The 13,338-nt window shown below is 61.8% G+C and overlaps 5 protein-coding genes across 5 annotated transcripts; 3 read left to right on the top strand and 2 right to left on the bottom strand.

Moving 5' to 3' along the window:
• Positions 1-655: 655 nt before the first annotated feature.
• Positions 656-2,513, top strand: LOC62_05G006732 (uncharacterized protein; the record flags this gene model as incomplete). Its single annotated transcript, XM_062773251.1, has 3 exons — positions 656-865; positions 907-2,253; positions 2,437-2,513. The coding sequence occupies exons 1-3, from the start codon at positions 811-813 to the stop codon at positions 2,511-2,513; spliced, it is 1,479 nt and encodes a 492-aa protein (XP_062629235.1). The 5' UTR covers positions 656-810.
• Positions 2,514-2,758: 245 nt separating this feature from the next.
• Positions 2,759-4,800, top strand: LOC62_05G006733 (uncharacterized protein; the record flags this gene model as incomplete). The annotated part of the gene is made up of 8 exons (XM_062773252.1): positions 2,759-3,010; positions 3,072-3,387; positions 3,440-3,499; positions 3,596-3,738; positions 3,786-3,874; positions 3,912-4,012; positions 4,095-4,517; positions 4,600-4,800. Exons 2-8 carry the CDS (start codon positions 3,127-3,129, stop codon positions 4,798-4,800), a joined length of 1,278 nt encoding a protein of 425 aa, XP_062629236.1. The 5' UTR covers positions 2,759-3,010; positions 3,072-3,126.
• A 176-nt stretch (positions 4,801-4,976) lies between these two features.
• On the bottom strand, positions 4,977-10,423 carry YBT1_3 (ATP-dependent bile acid permease). Its single transcript, XM_062773253.1, has 15 exons — positions 10,005-10,423; positions 9,490-9,966; positions 9,253-9,451; positions 8,805-9,212; positions 8,653-8,766; positions 8,531-8,613; positions 8,264-8,492; positions 7,945-8,225; positions 6,648-7,905; positions 6,546-6,607; positions 6,449-6,504; positions 6,304-6,408; positions 5,477-6,261; positions 5,328-5,439; positions 4,977-5,284 (listed from the first exon to the last, which is right to left on the bottom strand). The coding sequence occupies exons 1-15, from the start codon at positions 10,284-10,286 to the stop codon at positions 5,032-5,034; spliced, it is 4,704 nt and encodes a 1,567-aa protein (XP_062629237.1). The 5' UTR covers positions 10,287-10,423; the 3' UTR covers positions 4,977-5,031.
• Positions 10,424-10,658: 235 nt separating this feature from the next.
• GPI18 (GPI mannosyltransferase 2) lies at positions 10,659-12,060 on the top strand (the record flags this gene model as incomplete). The annotated part of the gene is made up of 3 exons (XM_062773254.1): positions 10,659-11,119; positions 11,157-11,448; positions 11,500-12,060. The coding sequence occupies 3 exons, from the start codon at positions 10,659-10,661 to the stop codon at positions 12,058-12,060; spliced, it is 1,314 nt and encodes a 437-aa protein (XP_062629238.1).
• A 127-nt stretch (positions 12,061-12,187) lies between these two features.
• Positions 12,188-13,033, bottom strand: LOC62_05G006736 (uncharacterized protein; the record flags this gene model as incomplete). Its single annotated transcript, XM_062773255.1, has 3 exons — positions 12,188-12,227; positions 12,265-12,788; positions 12,857-13,033. 3 exons carry the CDS (start codon positions 13,031-13,033, stop codon positions 12,188-12,190), a joined length of 741 nt encoding a protein of 246 aa, XP_062629239.1.
• Between the last annotated feature and the right edge of the window lie 305 nt (positions 13,034-13,338).

Consider the following 13,338-nt stretch of genomic DNA (forward strand, 5'->3'; position numbering starts at 1 on the left):
GTCGCCGATGTCAATTATTGTTGCAGCAGCCTGCCTGCCTGCGTGCGGCAGTTGCCTTCCCTCCCCCCTGCCCTCGGTGTCGATGCGAGATTGGGGAAGGCGGCAGAGACGGAGGGACGGAGCGGAGGCAAAAGTGCGGATGCCGCACCTTGTGAGCGGGGCGGCGTGCGGCGACAAGCGGCAGTGGGGGTGGGTGGCCGGTGCCTGGCAGCAGCAGCATGCACACTCTGGCCTTGGTGACGATCGTCGCGGCAACAACAACTTACCTCTCTGCCCACTCCCCGTTTACACCTACGTACCTACGACTACTTATTACAGTGCAATGCATGCACGACGCAGGAAGCACCACAACGCCCCCCCACTTGCACATGCACACATCAGCCACAAGCCCCTCACGGCCGTGGTGCGCACCCCACACTTGCTGCCTTCCCCCCCACCCCCCACTCCGATCTTCATCGCCTCCGCCTCGCTCGCCCGTCCTGAGCGGCAGCCTCGTCAAGATCACTTCCGGCGCCGAAAGGGATAGGCCCCCCGCCCCCCACCCAGCAATACTCACACTTGGTCCATATATATGTACGCCTCTGCACTGACCATCGCCCACCACGCCGCCCACCACGCCCCACGGGCCGTCAAAGGAAGGAATTCGCGCAATGACCTTCTTACAAGTGCAGGTCCTCGTTGTCGTCTTCAAGGCCTCGTGCCGCGTCTCTCACGTCTTCCCTCTCCTCCTTCTATCACAATCTCACCTCACCTTACGCTTATTATTCTCCTCACCGGGTCGGGTCAAGGGCCATCCTGATGTTCTGCTAAATGGCTACCAACGGTTCAAGTCCTCCTCCGGACGATTGGCTGGATAGTCATTCAGGTGGGTCCTCCTCCGGTACACCCGTAGCTCACCGCGTCCAGTCCTCGCCGCATTCCTTATCACGTCGCTCTCGTTAATCACAATCATATGTCTCTACTTTCTTTGGGTCAACCCTCGCTACCTCACTCCCTGGCGGAAATCATCACGCAAGTCGACCGACCTCGAAAAGGGCAGGAACGGAGGCCACCGACATCTCCCGCCTGCCATCTCTCCGTCCAAGTGGAGGGTCGACGGTCGGCTCCCCGATAACATTGTCATGCCGAGGCGCAAGGAGCCGATGCCGCCGACTCCTCCCATTCTGCGCAAGGAGCCCTCCACCCCGACACGCGCGTGGGGCAAGGAGCCGTCAACGCCGACTACCCCCACCAAGGCCGCGGAAAGTGGACACTGGGAGCGTCCATTCCCACCACCTCCGATTCGGATGGACCCCCACGGCTCGTGGAGCTCCTTCTCGACCACCTCGACCATGGTGGCAAAACCCAACAAGGACCGCTTCTCCCTCCCGGCGCTGGAGAAGGGCGTGCCTGCGTCCCCACTGCGAGACCGAGGCTCAATAGGCTCGCTCCCACGCGCGCGCGAAGCATCAAATCTCCGGCATTTCTCAACATCTGGAGAGTCGATGAGCTCTTTCGCTGCTACGGCCATCCAGCCGTCCATTGAGGACCACGAGCCTCGGCCCATTCCTTCGAACTCGGTGCCTGGCGCCACCACCGGGTTTACCCACCGACGCAGCACGTCGAGCACCAGCTCGAAGCGAAACAGCAAAAGGAGCAGTCTCACCATCTCCATCGCCAAGGCGTCGGCCGAGAACCCAGAAACCTCAATCATCATCACGGCAGAGCAGCCGGAAGAGGCGCCCTACGCCGTTGAGCTCTCGCCTCCGCCGTCCAAGTCGCCGGCGAGAAACTCGAGAAAGTCCCTTTCCGATAGCCCAAACTCCCGACCCATCTCCGTCTCCTTCTCCATCCCTGACACGCCGACTCGCAACAGCAAGCGATCATCAGCCTCCCGTGCCTCGATGAAGCGCGTGGGCCAGAACCAGAGCCGCTACTCTCTCACTTTTCCGGGTAATACCTTTGAGCCTGCCCTGCCGCCGCCTGTTCCTGCCGTGGCGTCACACTTCCGTGGCTCGATCCACATGCCAACAGTCCGCAAGCCGGCAGCGACAAGCCATGTACCCTTCCCAGCCTCTGGCGGCCGCCCCGCGTCTTCTGGAGGATGGGCGCAGCTGCCCGATGGAAGTGTCGGCGACCATGACGACAACGCAGAGCGCTCGTCTCGACCAGATTCGTTCTTCGACCGTGGTCTGGCAGCGCCCAACCTGCCGTTTGCGCGTCACGATAGGCGAGACAGCGAAATGAGCTACAAGAGCTACAAGAGCCACTATAGTACGACGAGCATAGCGGGTGCCACAGTCACCCGTGCGCTATCTGCACGTCGTGAAGCGCCAAAGGTGTTTGGACGAGAAACGCCACCACCACTGCCCTCGATGGGGGTGGTGCAGACGACGACCCTCCCTCATCCCCACAGATCGTCGTCGCTTCCGGTAACAATACGACCGGCGTCGCAAGACTACACTGCCAGCAGCGACAGCACTGTGGCTGAGCGTCGTGGCCCGTGGCTACACGCGCGGCCCATTGTGCTGTAAACAGTGATGCCGAAACGTGGGGGCGATGCGGTGATAGTGGCTTGAACAAGCGCACATGTGATTGCCCATGCGCGCCATGCGCTGCTCGCTACTGTGCACCGAAGCACCGACCGCTCGTCTTGAAGGCCCCAGCGCGTGATTCTCGCCACCTTTTTCCCTCTCTCGCATACCCGCCGCCCGCCACTCCCCCCACGGACAATGCTCCACTCTTGCCTCTCTTCCTTTCTGTCATCATCGTCGGCGCACGGTTCTCCCATTTCTCGTTCGGCCATAACTCCGTAAACACACCCACATCCCTTTGTCCCATCTACATTCTTTTCCACACTCACCCACCCATCCCACCTCGGCCACAAACGTTGTATCACTCTGCTTCTTATATAGCGACCTTCTGCCCCATCACTCGAGTGATACAAAAGTGCCCACTACCGCACTACCTAATACATTCTACCCATTTGCTACGCTGCAGCATTGTTCGTCTATCAGCTCAACATCCCTGGGTACGCTTGCTTGCTCTGGTCCTTCCTGCACCGCTGTCACCTATATTCACTGACTCCACAGCCTGGCGGCTCCTGTCCCCTTCGTGCTTCTTCCCGCCGTCACGAACCCTCTCGTCATGCAACCGTACCCCCAGCCCGGCTATGATCCGCGCTTCGTCCAACCCGGTGCGGTCGGTGCCCAGCCCGTCTACCAGCCCGGGGTAGGTGTGCAACCTGGGCTCTACCCCGGTGCCCAGCAAGGTCTCTACAATGCCCAGCCCTACGTCCCTGCGTACTTTCAGTACCAGGCGCCGTGGTTGCCGACTGCACTGGGGTACGACTACAAGCTTCCTGCGCTCAGCTACTCTGTCGATCCTTCGATGGACGCATGGGCGTTGGTGGGTCGCGGCGATAGCCGGAGACTGCAACACGGCACTGACAACTACTCAGGCCAATGCACAGTACCAGGGTTCCTCCATCCCGTTAGAGCGGAGCATCTTCGACGAGCTGGTATGTTGTTCCCCTCCATTTGACCGCCACTCTCCCCCCCCCCCCCCCCCGGCCAAAGCCTCTCCAATGACCGCTGACAAGGGACGCCAAAACCAGCTGAGGACGGTCAGCAAGTTTACTCACCGCCACCTCTCCCAGGAGAAGGCGCTCGAGGCCCATCGCAAGGTGTATTACGATGGGACAGGTCCCGACCAGAACTACAAGATCATTGGCGGAGCCGTCGCCTATGAGGCGTATTTGTGAGATCACCTCTGATCGTCACTTACCTCCTGCTGACCACGCGCAGGATGTGGGAGCGCGATCACTCAAAGTTCTACCAGGCTCTCGACATCAACGAGCAGCGCCGCCGGCTGCAGGGCGTTACTGTCGGAGAGCGTGAGCACATCTGATTCCCCCAATCCCTGACCCTCAGTGTGCAATGTATGGGACCGGGTCCAGCCACGGGGCTCACATGCCACCTTTGACGACGCCAAGGAGATCGCGATCGCCACAGCCATGCACATCTTTAATCGGGTAAGTGTGCGTTTGCCCGTGTCTCCCAGCGCTAGGCGCCCTTGCGAGCACAGCCAAGGCTGACGGCTCCTTCTATGCCCAGCGCTACAACCCCCAGAGCATCCGCCGTGCCCACCCGCCTCGTCACGGAAGCTTCCGTGAAGAGGACGACGACGCTGACAACGAGCGACAGCGCAACACGTACGGCCGCGACTGGCACTACCCCGGTGCTCAGCAGCAGCAGCAACCGTACATGGCCCAGCCCATGCAGCCCGTCTCTGGAGCGTATCCACAGCCCATCGGCGTGCCGCAGTACGTCCCTCAGCCACTCCTCCCTCTCGCCCCGCCGCTCGTCCAGCCCGTCGGCGTGCCGTATGTGGATCCGGCCTCTGCAATTCCGGTGAGCCCCGCCTCCACGTCCTCCCACAGCACCCTCTCCCCAACATATACGCCCTCGGCGTCCCCTTCAACCCTGTCACACATTTCTCTCCCGCTCTTCGAGGAGACGGATGAGGATGAGCCCTTTGTGTTTGACGACCTGGGAGATGATTCCTCGAGCTGACGCGGTCTCGCTCGCTCTATCGATCGATTCGATACCACCGCAACAGTACCAAAACCAGTACGGGTACCCGGCGCCATACCCATACCAGTACCAGCAGCAAATGTACCCGCAGTACCAGTACTACCAGCAGGCGCCTTACGCCGGGGCTATGGGCTATGCCCAGGCTCCAGTTGCGCCCGGCGCGTATGGGAGTGCCCTCCCGATGGGATACGGGTACGCGTACCCGCAGGCGCCGAGGTACATGTGATGAGCGTATGATCGTATAATTGAGCCAAGTGGCTTTGTGTATTTGGGGTCTGGGGTCATGGTAAGGTCGTGGAAATAGCAAAGCAAGTAATGGCAGCGATGTATGAGTAAAGCATCGGGGGGGTACAACGGGGCCCCACTTTTGTGGACAACCTCCACCACACCACTTGGGTGGCCTGCTGGGTCAATGTCCTCATGCATGCAACGAATAATGGATGAATGTTTGTTTCTATTAAGCGGCCGAGGCCTTGGCGAGCTTGAGGAGACGGCGGTACTCCTCGTCGCCCTGCGCCTTGCACAGGGCGTAGAACGCCGTGTTCGGGTCCTTCATGAGTGTTAGGGGGCGGTCGTACTCGAGCACCCTGCCGCGTCCGAGGACGAGCACGCGGTCGTAGGCTACAATCGTGGCGAGGCGGTGCGCGATCACGAGCATGGTCGTGTCGGCGAACGCCTCCTTGATGGTCGCGGTGATCTTGGCGTCGGTCCTGCCTGGTCAGCTACCGCCCGTAAATCGTTAGCTGGACCCACTCAAAGTCCACAGACGAGGTAGCCTCGTCCATGACAAGGATTCTCGAGTGCTTGAGCAGGGCACGAGCGAGACAGAGAAGCTGGCGCTGACCGTGACTGAAGTTGGAGCCCTCTGGATTGTCAGCTTCCCTGATAAAGACTCAGCTCACCAACTGCGACCCAGGTGTCAAGATTGGCGAACGGGTTCGTCTTGGCCTCCTCCTCGGTGATGGTCTCGGGAAGAAGGTGGACACGCCTCAGAGCGTCATAGATCTGGTAGTCGTCGCGCTCGCCCGATATGTCTAGGGCGTTGCGCAACGTGCCAGAGGGTAGGCTGCCGTCCTGAGCAACCATGTTGATCCTAGTGCGCAATGCTCTCAGATCGACGTCCGCAATGTCGAGCCCGTCGATTGCAATGTAACCCTTGCGGGGGTCGACAGCTCGGAACAGGCTTAGCGCGAGCGTAGACTTGCCTGATCCTGTCGCGCCGACCAAGCCGACTCGCTGACCGGGGAGGATGTCGAGCGAGATATCGTGGAGTACGTCTGGGAGGTCTGGCGCGTACCGGAAACTGAGGTTGCGGATGGTGATAGCACCCTTGGCAGGCCATGATGGCTCCGGAACAATGCCGTCGTCACTCTCCTGTGGCGTGTCCTCGATGTAGTGGTTGATGCGCTCGGCGCTCACAAACGTCTGCTCGAGCTGAATGAACTTCTCCAGCAAGTCAAAGCAGTCGCCGGACATCTGGGCGGCAAAGTTGAGGATGAAACCAGCCTTGGCGGCGGAGATGTCGCGTCCAACGAGGACGAAACCAGTCGCAGTCAGGAAGACGCTCGACAGGGTGAGGACAACCGCTCGGATGAAGTTGTACGTGATCCAGTTCCAGGTCTCGGCAGACCGTGCGCGGTTCAGAATTGTCTTCATCGACTGGGCCATCACGTTCGGCATGCCGAATCTGTCCATTAGCAATCGCCGCAGACATTCGCCGAGCACTTACGCGCGCAGCATGACCACACCGTCGATCGAGTCGTTGAACAGACTGATGAGCGGCGAGTATGACATGATGGATAAGCGGCGGAGATTGGTTCGAAGCTTGCCCAGCCTGGAATTGTGAGCTGAGGCGAATGAAGAGGTCAACTCACCCGTTCGAGACAAAGAGCACCGGGATGCCGAACAAGACGAAGAACAGCATCATAATCTGGCGGGTTAGCGGGTAATACCAACAAGGGCTACACCCACCGGAGCCTCGAGAGCCACAACAGCCATGGAGAAGGCCACACGGATTATAGCATCCGCGGTACCTGGACAGAGTTAGTCGCGGAGTCGCTAACGCCAACTCACGTCCAACGTCATCAGCCGTGTGAGAGTCCAGTCGCTGCGTGTCCTGGCCAAAGACGTTCAAGATGCGACCCGCGGGCGTGGTCTCGAAGAACGAGAGTGGCGCGTTTCCGATCGAAGCCAGAAGACGGCGATGAATCTTCTTAGTACCCGCCGAGTAGAAACCCACGTTGCCGATACCGTACAGCCAAACCCAGCGCACGCCACCAAAGTAGATGGACAGGAGGTTGACCGAGACGTAGAGTAGGACGTAGTGGTCCAGGTGAGCCGGGTTGGGGTCGCCAGACCACCACTCGAGCACCTTGTTCACAAACACCCAGCCAGCACGGGAGCCGACGTACAGCAAGACGAAGACGATCCAATAGAAGACACCGCCGGTCGCCTTGAACACCATCCAGTACTGGCTGGTGCGGACATGGCCAGACTCCTGGTGCTCGTCCTGGTAAAGAACGCGCGGGTCGTTCCGCAGAGCCACCTCTTCGTCCTCGAGGTCCTCGTCCAGATGTGTTGGGAGGTCGAAATGCGGGGTGAGCGGCGACGAAGCCTCGTTGAGCTCGAGGAAAGTGTCGAGCACCTCTGTGACATCAGGTGGAGGTGGAACTTCCTGCTCTGGTGCTAATTGGGGAAGGTCGCGGCCCTTGCTCTGGACTGGCGAAGCCATGGCGATAAGGCTGGCCACTCGGACGTCGCTGGGGGGACCGACTTGGTCGACGCGGCCCTCAGTCAGCGCAACGACAAAGCCAGCGGCCTTGACGACGAGGTCAACGTGGTGGCTGACAAGCACCACAGTTCGGTTGCGGAGAAGACTGCCCTTGAAGCATTCCTCGACGAGGAACTGGGCCGTGTGCGCGTCGACGGCGGAGAGAATGTCGTCGAGGTAGATGGTGCGCGCACGAGAGTAGACACAGCGCGCGAGGTTGATCCTTGCCTTCTGCCCACCACTGAGATTGACACCACCCTCGCCAACCTCGGTCAGGTCGCCGTCGACAAGAATGTCCAGGTCGGTGGTGAGGGAGCACTGGCGGAGCACCTCGTTGTATCGCTCCTCCCAGAACGGCTGGCCAAACAGGATGTTGTCGCGCACCGTCCCGTGGCGAATGTAGCTCATCTGGGGTGCGTAGGCGACCGAGTTCTCGAGCCAGAGGTCTTCGTTCCAGCGGATCTTGATGAGGGACGAGTCGATTGGGACAAGGTCGGAAGCGGAGCGTGGCGAAATGATCCTGCCTCCGGTGACCTTGGCCTCGCCGAGAAGCGCCCGAAGCTGTTGGGTGTGAGCTCGTTCCAGAGATTATATACCCACGAAGAGTGTCTTGCCCGCTCCAAGAGGTCCGCAAACGAGCGTCAGCTTGCCCTGAGGGAGAGACAGGTTGAGGTTGTTCATGTGGAAGACAACCTCGCCTTCAGCGACGTCGTGCGCGCGGGGCCAGGTGAACGAAGCACGGTCAAGCGAGATCTGAGTGTCCGAGACATTGCGCTCGTCGATGATGACCTCGGGCTGGTTGAGGTAGTTGGTGATACGATCAAGCGCAATCTTGGTTGACAGGAAGATGTCGATGGCGCTGGTGAAGGCGTCGAGGCCGGCTGACGGAGTTAACGACCGCGTAGAGGAGTAAACTCACACTTGACACGGAAATACACGGTCATGGCAACAAAGGCGGTAGCTGGGTCCAGGGGATTGCCCAGAACCTTGGTGTAGAACACGAACATGATGAGGACGGCCAAGTGAGGGACCTGGTCGGCAACGATGTTGAACAACGTGCCCAGGGTGTATCGCCATCGCTGCCAAGACGTCTCGATGTCTCGCAGGCCGCCGATTCTCCGCAGCTCGTACTCTTCGAATCCGTTGAGCTGCGAGTTAGCTCGATTAGCAACTGCGCGAAGCTAACCTTGATGACCTTGATACCCATCAGGAACTCCTTGAGCGCGCCAGTTCGGGCGTCGCGAGCCCGTGCCCACGATCGGTCACATTCTGGTCATTGTCAGAGGGACCACACCCTCGCACACTTACGATAGATCTTCTTGGCGATCCAGACAGACAGAGGGGTGATCAAGGGGATGATCGAGAGACCCACAACGGCACTGACGCCGACCATAGAGAAGAGAAGGTACAAGCCGATCGCCACTGTCGAAGTCAGCTACACCTCGTGATGTGACACTTACGCCTGAACAGGCCGTTGGAAATACTCCAGATGTACGAGGCCATGGACGAAACGGTGCCCGTGTCAATGGTAAGCAGGTTCATGACCTGGCTTCGGCCCTTGTTGGCCTTGCGGTCCTCCTCCGAGGTCAGGTGCTGCGCCTCCATGGCCTTGGCGTCTGTCGCACGCAGAATCTTGGAGTAGATGATGGCGAGGAGGGTCATGCGGACGGGGTTGTGGAGGATGTAGTTCTCGCGTACCCAGAGGTAGCCGCTGAGCATGACCTCGAGCGCCTGGCCGAGGAACAGGCCCCAGCACATGACGTAGGCGTAGCTCGTATCCTGGCCAGTGCCGAACCATCCGATGACCTCGCGGAGAGCGGCAACTTGGACGAACGAGATGACCGTGTTGAGGGTCTCAAGGAAGAAGGCTGAGAGTTAGCCGAGCGCACAAACGTATTGCCAACTCACTGATGATGATGGGCCACTCGCGGCCGATCCAGAGAGCCTTAATCAGACCGATGCTCGAGTACGCCGTGAAGTCGTGCCCTCTGGGGCCAACGTTGCGGAGGTACTCGTCGCCGCTGTTTCGGACCCACTCCTCCATCATGGGGATATCGGCGAGGGACAGCTGTTCGACCTGGACGGAGCGCTTGGCGAGGGCGAGAGTCTGGCGTATCAGAACTGCCGCCCATCAGTGCAACTCACGTAGCCGAGGGTCAGGAATGTCAACATGGAGCAGCTCGCATAGTCGGCCACCTGGGGCTCGTAGCCCGTCGTGCCGAGGTCGGCGTCATCAGGCAGCCTGATCTTGCCGTTGTCGTCGTCCAGGCGCGTCTTGCGCGCGCCGAACGCGGACCCAATGGGCGGCTCATACGTCTGCAGCTTGGGCCCGCGGCGCATGCACCCGACCGCGATGAGCGAGTAGAACAGGCCGAGGAGGTGGGCGTAGCTGGTGACGATGTCGGCCGGTCCACCGTGCGGGGCGGCCTTGTGTGTGACCACGACATACACTACCCCAGGGGCGAGGTGGACGATGATACCCAGCAGACACTGGAGGAAGATGGCAACACACGCGAAGCGGTGCAGGCCCATGTTCTCCGGGTGTCCGAGGTCGGCTGGCCGCAGGCGGGCGGGAAAGGGGCGGAGGTGAAGCGTGACGCCGAGGAGGATGATGCTCGCGGCCTAGATTGGGTGTCAGGGGAGCCACACCGAAAACTTACTGTAAGGACGAGGATGGCAATGTCGCCGACCCAGCGGGCAGTCACGACGAGCTCGTCGGCCGGCGCGTGGATCGACCATGTCGTCGGCGAAGGCAGCAGCGTCGCATGCGCGCAGCCGACAAGAAACGCCGCGATCAGGCCCGGCGCGAGCGCAATCTTGCAGCGGCGCACATTCTTCCTAAAGGCACGCAGGTGCACCGGTCTGTCAATGTTGGGGTTCTTCTCGTCCAGCACCGGGTCATGGCGGATGAGGATCTCGCTGTCCGAGGCGAGGTGCGACATTGTCGCCGGGTGGAGAGGGGTGGGACGCGCAGTCGCTGGTGGTCGCTGATGTCAGTCAGTCGTTGATGAGAGGTGTGTCTGGTAGGTGGTGTCGCCGCGAGTCGATCCTGCCCTATCCCGTTGTTGTTGTCGTTGTGGGATGGGCGATGCGAAGAGCGAGATGTCGTGGGAGGCTGGGTACAGGAAGATATAGCAACGCCGTCGTTGTCAGGACATTCGTCATGCGGGGAAAAAGGCGACTGCGGGGTAAAGAATGGGGAGCGTGGCGTCACTAGCCCCCCCCCGCGGACGACACTGCACCGGGCCGTGACACCGAGAAATCGCCATCGACACCCTTGACATCTGCACGTTTCTCCTCGACTCGACTCGGCCATGCCGCCGCCATCGCACCGACATCGGACAGACAAGGGAGGGTCGACGATAGTCAAGCCGACGGGGGCGGCGCCTCTTAAAAATTTACAGCAGCGATACGACACCGCGCTCGTCGTCGCGTCGACGGCCGGCAGCTGGGCACTCTCCCTCGTCGCGCTGTATGCTCTCGACCACGTCGTGGCGCCGTTCGACTCGAGCCACCTCGTCGGAGCCGGCAGCGGCAAGCGCCCCGGCCTGCGCTGGGACGCGATCCACTTCGTCGGCGTCGCGACGGGCGGGTATGTGCACGAGCAGCAGCTCGCCTTCCAGCCTGGCTGGCACGGGCTGCTGCGGCTCTTCGGCTCGGCGGTCGCGAGCGTGCGCGGACGGGGCGTGGCCACTGTCACCACCGACGACGTGCTCGCCGGAGCACTACTTCTCAGCCTGCTCGCGCGCGTCGTGGCCAACCTCGCGCTGTACCAGTGAGCTGTCTTTCCGAGGGATGTAGCTAAGCCCCAGTCTCACCCGCACCCTCTTCGGCCGGCGCGCAGCACTCACCACGTCGCTGCTGTACGCGCTCCCGCCCGCCCCAGCGACCCTGTGCGCGCCGTACACCGAGTCGGTGTACGCCGCGTTCTTCTTCTCCGGCCTGTATGCGACTGCTTGCCGGCGGTATGTCGTCGCCGCGCTCCTGTTCGCTGGGATGACGAGCGTGCGCGCGACGGGCGTGTTCGCTGGCCTTGTGCTCGCGTGGCAGGTCGTCGTGGTCGACTTGGACCTGTTCGCGGCGCTGCGGCGCGACGGTGGGGGCGTGAGTCGGATTGCATGTACATTGCCTGCCGATCCGCTGACGCCCGCCCAGATCGTGCCCAAGGCCCTTGCCCGCCTCGTGTACGCCGCCGCGCTCTACGCCATCATCGTCGCGCCGTTCCTCGCCTTCCAGGCCTACTCGTACCTCTCGTTCTGCGTGCCCACGCCCACGCGGCCCTGGTGCTCTGCGACCCTGCCATTCGCGTACAGCTTCGTGCAGCGCGAGTACTGGAACGTCGGGCCGTTCCGGTACTGGACGCTGTCGCAGCTGCCCAACTTTGCCATGGCGGGGCCAGTGCTGTACATCACGCTCAAGGGCCTCTTCACGCACCTCGGATCGATTGCCTCGTCGTCGCTGAGCCGCATCGCACACCTCGACACGGGCATATACCTCCACCAGCTGCTCATGATGGCGCTGCTCATCGTGTCGTCGCACACCCAGATCGCGCTCCGCCTCGCGGCCACCGACCCCGTCGTGTGGTGGACCGTCGCGGCGTCGGCTTTGGGGAACAAGGGTGATCTCGGCAAGACGGCCAAGGTGTGGCTCTGGTGGGTGTGTATCTGGGGTGCGGTGTCGCTCGTCCTCTGGTCCGGGCACTACCCGCCGGCGTAGCCAGCCAGCGCCATAGACTATAGATGCGTTGCATGTATTGTACAATGTATGTGGGGGTGTGGAGTGCGGGGTGAGACGAGTGCGCGCTGGTTGTGTACGTCTTGACAGAAAGTGCTCAACATCGCGCCTACTCAGGCAACTGCGTCGCCGCGACCAGCGGCTCAGGCCTTGAAGCATCAGCACGATCCACAACCTCGAACCCACCGTAACGCAAACACGACCTTCTTGCGGACGACGCCAACGACCTCGTAGTGGCGGGTCCGCTCCTTACTCTCCCTCCTGCGCTTCCGTCTCCTCTCAGCGCGCAGCTGCTCCTCCTCCTCGTCTTCGTCGTCGTCGTCATCGCCAGGCGTGATAGGGAACCCCCACGCGTCGCGCGCCGTGACGGGCGAGCTGAGGTCAGACGAGTAGTCGCGCGGCGCGGACGACGGCACGAACGGCGACGACGAGGGCAGGGCCATGGGCGCCTTCGACGGCGTCGTGAACGCGTCAGCGAAGAGCGGGGGCTCGTCCTCGTCCTCTTCGCCATCAAGCTTGGCCTTCTTCGGCGTCTCCTTCCGTCGTGCCTCGCGCTCCTCGTCCGACTCTTCGTCCGCCGCGTCGCCCTCGATCGCTGCGCCGCCCGTCGAGGTGCCCACGACGCGCCGGATGACGGCGTACGGCTTGGGCAGGGTCGCAATCTTGCCGTGGAGCAGGTGGTGCGCGCCGACATGCAGCGTGGGGTGGTCCTGCGTGCGTGTGGTGTGAGCTGGACGCCACACGAGCCCGGCCAACCCCCGGGCCCTCAGTCACTCACCGGCCGGTCGAACCCCAGCACACCGACGACACCTCCCGCCCGCTCGCCCTCCCAAGCGAGCTCGCCCTGCAGCTCGACAACGACCAGCTCGCCGCCGATACGCGCGAGCGGGCCGCCAGCTGCGCCCGCAGGCGCAGGCGCAAAGTGGTGCGGGTGGAGGGGGAGGTGGATGCGCATGCTGTGTAGCGGAGTGGACGGGCGGAGGAGTGGGTCGAATCGAGTCGAACAGAGCCGGGTCAAAAGGTCAGCTGTTGTTGTCAATGTCAACGTCTCGCCGCCGCACAATCGGTGCTCGTCCGAAAGTCAAGGCGCGTCGCGTCCGCCTGGGTGGTGCGCGTTCAGACATTGTCGCCACGTGGGCCACGTGGCAGTACCTCCACCCCACCCGTACACCTCCACGCGGAGCGGCTGTCCCGCCCCGCTCTCGGTGCTTGCCGCCGGGCCGATTCGACCGCCACGGACGTGTTTTCCAGGTTTCCAGC

This window comes from Vanrija pseudolonga, chromosome 5 (assembly GCF_020906515.1).
Source record: "Vanrija pseudolonga chromosome 5, complete sequence".
Lineage (NCBI taxonomy): Eukaryota > Fungi > Basidiomycota > Tremellomycetes > Trichosporonales > Trichosporonaceae > Vanrija > Vanrija pseudolonga.